This window comes from Hyalella azteca, unplaced genomic scaffold, assembly GCF_000764305.2.
Source record: "Hyalella azteca isolate HAZT.00-mixed unplaced genomic scaffold, Hazt_2.0.2 contig3046, whole genome shotgun sequence".
Taxonomy (NCBI): Eukaryota; Metazoa; Arthropoda; class Malacostraca; order Amphipoda; family Hyalellidae; genus Hyalella; species Hyalella azteca.
Genome location: NW_025933300.1, coordinates 155,221 through 160,814, shown reverse-complemented (window position 1 = coordinate 160,814; position 5,594 = coordinate 155,221). Strand labels below are relative to the sequence as shown.

At 36.8% G+C, this 5,594-nt stretch overlaps 1 protein-coding gene across 1 annotated transcript; it reads left to right on the top strand.

Moving 5' to 3' along the window:
• The first annotated feature begins 1,413 nt into the window (after positions 1-1,413).
• On the top strand, positions 1,414-5,357 carry LOC108679639 (glutathione S-transferase 1-1). Its single transcript, XM_018168298.2, has 3 exons — positions 1,414-1,496; positions 4,627-4,835; positions 5,117-5,357. The coding sequence occupies exons 2-3, from the start codon at positions 4,636-4,638 to the stop codon at positions 5,340-5,342; spliced, it is 426 nt and encodes a 141-aa protein (XP_018023787.1). The 5' UTR covers positions 1,414-1,496; positions 4,627-4,635; the 3' UTR covers positions 5,343-5,357.
• Positions 5,358-5,594: the final 237 nt, after the last annotated feature.

The following is a 5,594-nucleotide window of genomic DNA, read 5'->3' as shown; positions in this document are numbered from 1 at the left end:
CGCATCAGTCACCTAGACAAAATTCGTGAAACTTTGCTAAATTTTCCACATATTTCTCTGACGATCGTCATCTCTCCTACACGATCAATGTAGAATGTAAAATTGTAGATGACTGCAGGAAAACCATAGCAGGAAGTCGTGTTAAAAGGGTAATTTACTTTGGCATCAAAATTTGTTTTGAGCGTTCGTTGCAGTACGATTTAAGCAAACTCTAAATAGAAAATTATTTGATTATTTCACACAAAACTTTTGCAATTTGTGGCACAACAAGGCATTTTTTGCATCAACCATCTTCGCGTAGTCCAAGCCAAGTGCACTCTTTATTTGATGCCTGCCATGAATACAGGATGAGTGTAATGTGCAGGATATAGCTAATTAAGTGTCAGCACATTTAAAAGCTTTAAAGTTTTTCCCGGCAGCATTACAAATGTTGAAATTCTCAACTTACAAATAATTATTTTTTTTTGTTAGTCCCAGGCCGAACCGTATCAGTCCCTTGAACGTGTCCGACCGATGTGAACAAATGAACATATACAGTACAAGCCTCTTCCAGACCACCCAGCCCTTCCTATGTTTATCCTTGTTTCCTAAGCTTTCAAAAGGACTATAGCTAAAACTTTCTAGCTGATGCAAGCAACTCCCTACAGCGATCTTCAGCTAACTTTGTTGATATTCTAGTTTTGTATTAACTGAAAGGGCGCTTAAACACATTAAGTATTCACGACAGAAATAAAACTCTCATCAAGTTTACATGACAATATTTCTGCGAGATGCTGCCACAAAAATCGTTATGGGTGCTATGAGCTAATGATGTTTATGCTTTGAATTCTCCCACCTAACCTGGGGTGACCAGCAAAACTCACTGTCGACGGTTCACACTGTTTCACACTGTGTTTCACACAATTTTTTCACACTGTTAAGTAATTAAAGAAGGCAAGAACATCGATCATCATAATCGAGATTCAACAAGAATGTTGTATACCTTGAGAGCTTCAAGAGTTGTTTTTTTTCGTCACCTGAATGTCTGAAGTGACATTGTTAGCGAGGCAAGGGGATTACCCGACATTCGGGACGCATGTTTATCGCTCATTTGTCATTAGAATAAAGTATGTAATATTCTTAATTTTGAATTTTAATCCAGTTTAAACTTGTCGACGTAACGTTATGTTATTTTAGGCACTTAGAGGTTTTCGTTTCTTTCGAATGAACATTTGTTCCCGCGGAGAGTTTAACAGTTATCCAAAGATTCCATCACCTGAATTTTATGAGTAAATTTTCCTCCTCTAGAACTCCTTGTGCACACAATTCCTCAGCAAGCAATCTGTCAGTCGCATCTGACCTTGAAGCAGCATTAGTTGTTGCTGTCTGGTCGTCGTTTGCTGCTCGCTTGACGCCTAACCTAACCGGCTTCCTCCTGCCTCCATCTCACTCTCAGTAAGTGCCCAGGTTAGTCGGTGGAGGTTCGGTTCTGATTTAGTCCTTCGTTGGAGAATCAGGTAAGCTTTTTATGGCACTTATATCATTGAAACGATATTATCTTAAGTCTTTAACTACCTTTATGTTCATCTTGAAGCATCGAATTAATTTTCTGTTGGAGACGACTCAATTATCAAGCTCACCAGAACTACGTAGGGATTGGTTATTTATACGCTGAGCATCCAATGCATCTGGTAAACATTTAATTCGACGCTATTTTCTAGCTTCAGTCATACAGATATTCATAATTTAGCAGAGTAAATCTTCCCTTGAATATTCTACTTGTAATGTTGTTGTATCCACCCTATCACCCATCACCAGCTACAGTTCGTTGATTCGTCCGAAAAAGGGAGGTGTTATATAATGACCCGTTGTTGTGCGTCCAAAGAAGAGCTGAGTCTACATTAATGAGACTAAGATCAACCATTAATTTAGTCATGATTAATCATTTTACATTGCGCTCAACGCCTAAAATTTTTGTGATGCCCTTATACTTCTAGGATAATTTATGCAACCTAAGTACGAATGGTACGGATATTTAGTATTTCCCAGACAAAGGAACCATTTACGTGATTAAATAAGACAATATATTATTCAAAACGACGAAATAATACAGGAAGTACAGAATTTCAATTAGGAAGTACAGAATTTCAAATAGGAAGTACAAAATTTCAAATAGGAAGTACAGAATTTCAAATAGGAAGTACAAAATTTCAAACAGGAAGTACAATTTCAAATAGGAAGTACAGAATTTCAAATAGGAAGTACAGAATTTCAAATAGGAAGTACAGAATTTCAAATAGGAAGTACAAAATTTCAAACAGGAAGTACAGAATTTCAAATAGGAAGTACAGAATTTCAAATAGGAAGTACAGAATTTCAAATAGGAAGTACAGAATTTAATAATAAATAGGAAGTACAGAATTTCAAATGCTAAAAATTTGGGTTGAACAACGGCTTCCTCTTCAGGCTCTTCTATAGTTGCTTTGATATTATTACAAAACGTGAATTTGACAACATTGCGGATTAATATACAACATTGAATGAAGTTTACCTTCTATTGAAGATATTATGTTTTTAGCATGTCTTCGTGAATGTTACAACCAGTCATTACGAAATTGGATAATGATCCAAGAGTTGTTGATGAAAATGGCGTCCAAAGAAAATTTAAAACTATATTTTGCTGAATCTCTAAGCAATGATATGAAATATATTAACCCGTAAAAGCGTAAATGGAGCTTCAGTTCTAAAGCGCTAGACAGGACAGGATTTCCCGAACTGTTGTTGTTGCGTAACACTCTGCGGTTCCGTGCAGTCTCAACGTACATCCAGCCCCCATGCAGGTGCCTGCCGCATACTACTAATACTAAATATTAGCAGTAAAGAAGTGGTATTAGTTGCATTTTGGGTCTGATATTGCACAATTAAATATATATTCTAGTACATTGAAATGTGATGGCGTGGCCCTGGGACTTGGTTTGGCTTATGGTAACTTTGCAAATCGTTCCCCGATTGTGTCTGTCAACTAAGCAACATTATGAGTTGAAAATAATTTAATATTGTTCATAACCCTGGAAATACACTACCGAATCGACACTTCAGCGAACTCGCCTGCGAACTCGCCTGCGAGCTCGAAACTCTGGCACTCATAAATCCTTCAATAATGAACGGATTTTATTCAAATTCGAAATATAAGTAGATAATATCAGTAATTTGCGGACGGAATTTTTTTCACATTTTTACATCGATAACTTTTTTGTTAATACGGAAAACCTAACTTAATTTTCAACTCTGGCACTCATAAATCCGTCAATTATGAACGGATTTTATTCAAATTTGAAATATAAGTAGATAATATCAGTAATTTGCGGACGGAATTTTTCAAATTTTTACATCAATAACTTTTTCTTAATACGGAAAACCTAACTTAATTTTCAACTTTGGCACTCATAAATCCTTCAATAATGAACGGATTTTATTCAAATTTGAAATATAAGTAGATAATATCAGTAATTTGCGAACGGAATTTTTTCAAATTTTTACATTCATTACTTTTTTATTATCACGGAAAACCTAACTTTACGTTCACCTCGCAGGTTAGGTCCTAGTCAGGTCTAGTTTCAGTATTTTGTGGCATTAACAAAAAGTAATTGACGTAAAAATCTGAAATAAAACCGTCCACAAATTACTGATTTTATCTACTTATATTTCAAATTTGAATAAAATCCGTTCATTATTGACGGATTTATGAGTGCCTGAGTTGAAAATGAAGTTAGGTTTTGCATTCGAGTTCGCAGGCCAGTTCGCACGCGAGTTCGCTGAAGTGACGGACCGGTAAATACACTTCAGAAACCTGCACATTTTCACCTATCTCAGTTTTGAAACCTTGAAGCAACCTTGTAGATCTTAACTTCAATTCGAACCTAGATAATTTCTCGTTTCAATCAGCAAATCAGTTTATGAACCATATTCTATGCACGATAAGCTATAAAAAGCCAAGAAAATTCGCCTTCACCAATTGCGTCTATGCTAGACCTGTTTCATTTGGTCAATATAGTAATTTGAGGAGGCGTCAAATGAAATATTTGCTCCAGAGTTGAACTGACTTTAAGCTTCAAAGTCTTGTTACATTCTGAATACAGCGAATTCATTAATAAACATTGTTAGTTTCGTTAAACTTGCTCTAAAACTGCATTGTGCTCGTATCATTGTTATTCTGTCTTCATCCATTCTCGTTCGTTCATATAAGACGTAGATAATATTTGGTTTATACATTGTTTACCAACAAAATACGCAATAGCAACAATAGTTTTCTGAACTCAAATTCATTCAAACTCTGATCTGCTTGATTATAACTTGGCCTTTGCGTCACTCGTGGCCAGCACTCGACGACGGGCGTGTGAACTAAGCCGATGCTACAGGGTAGGAGCTGCGTGGACCAATACGAGGAAACCAGCCAAGCTTTATTTACCTCGGCACCATCATAGTTTTTTAGTTTTTAATATCAAAAAATTATACATTTCAATTATTGTGTATTTAATTACTGTTCGGTTATGTGAATTCACAATATTTACAGAAATTATTGAAAAATTAACATGTATCAATTGCGTGGTCGCAAATTTTAAAAGTGTTCTCATATATTTTCTGCAGAAAGGCATTATGGTTTTAGACTACTATTACATCCTGCTTTCGGCTCCATGCCGAGGCCCCATGATGGTCGCCAAAGCTCTTGGCATCGAGCTAAACCTGAAGAAGGTGGACCTCCTCCAGAGAGAGCAGCTAAAGCCCGAGTTCGTCGCGATCAACCCTCAGCACACCGTCCCGACTTTGGTTGATGGCGATTTTACGCTTTGGGAAAGGTGTTGTAAATATAACTTGTTTTTCTTGTTCATCAAAACCACTGCTGCACAAAATTGAACTGTAATATTGTAAAAAATTGAACTGTAATATTTAATATTGTAATATTAATATTGTAAATATTGTAATTTAAAATTGAACTGTAATATTTAATTCGAACTCGTTAACCCGACGTCACAACTCGTTAAGATATGCCAGCAGCCGAATTCTCAGGTTCGTCTTCTTGATTTTTTAATATTACTCTCATTTTGAAGCTTACTTGTGTTATCTCATCTGGTTGCAGCAAAGCCATCATTGGCTACCTTGTCGGCCAGTACGGCAAAGACGACAGCATCTACCCAACCGACCCCAAGAAGCGCGCACTCGTCGACCGCTTCCTCTACTACGACATGGGCCTTCACGAGACCTTCCGAGCCTGGGCGGTGAGTCGCGTAACGTTGTGCAAGTACTGTTTCATTATGCCCGGTACCGCCCGGTATGTGTCTAAAAGATACCTGTTCTTTGAATAACACCTTATTTTTCAGAACGAAATAAGTTATAATCATCGATGGAAGAAATCCACACGTTACTGAGAACATCTGAACTATAGCAGCAATCGTAGAACGTTTAAGCTTCATAGACCTGATCGTGTTTCATAGACTTATATCTGATTCTTTACAAATTCACTTCAAATAATGAAATGCGAAGTAGCATAATGATCATTCACATTACTGATATCACGCACTGTCTTGAGTTCTCGAACAATCGGCAGTAGGCGGCAT

Coding starts and splice junctions, on each gene's coding strand:
- LOC108679639 (XM_018168298.2), top strand. CDS start 4,636: ATGGTTTTAGACTACTATTACATCCTGCTTTCGGCTCCATGCCGAGGC. Junction 4,836..5,116: donor GATTTTACGCTTTGGGAAAG/GTGTTGTAAATA, acceptor ATCTGGTTGCAG/CAAAGCCATCATTGGCTACC.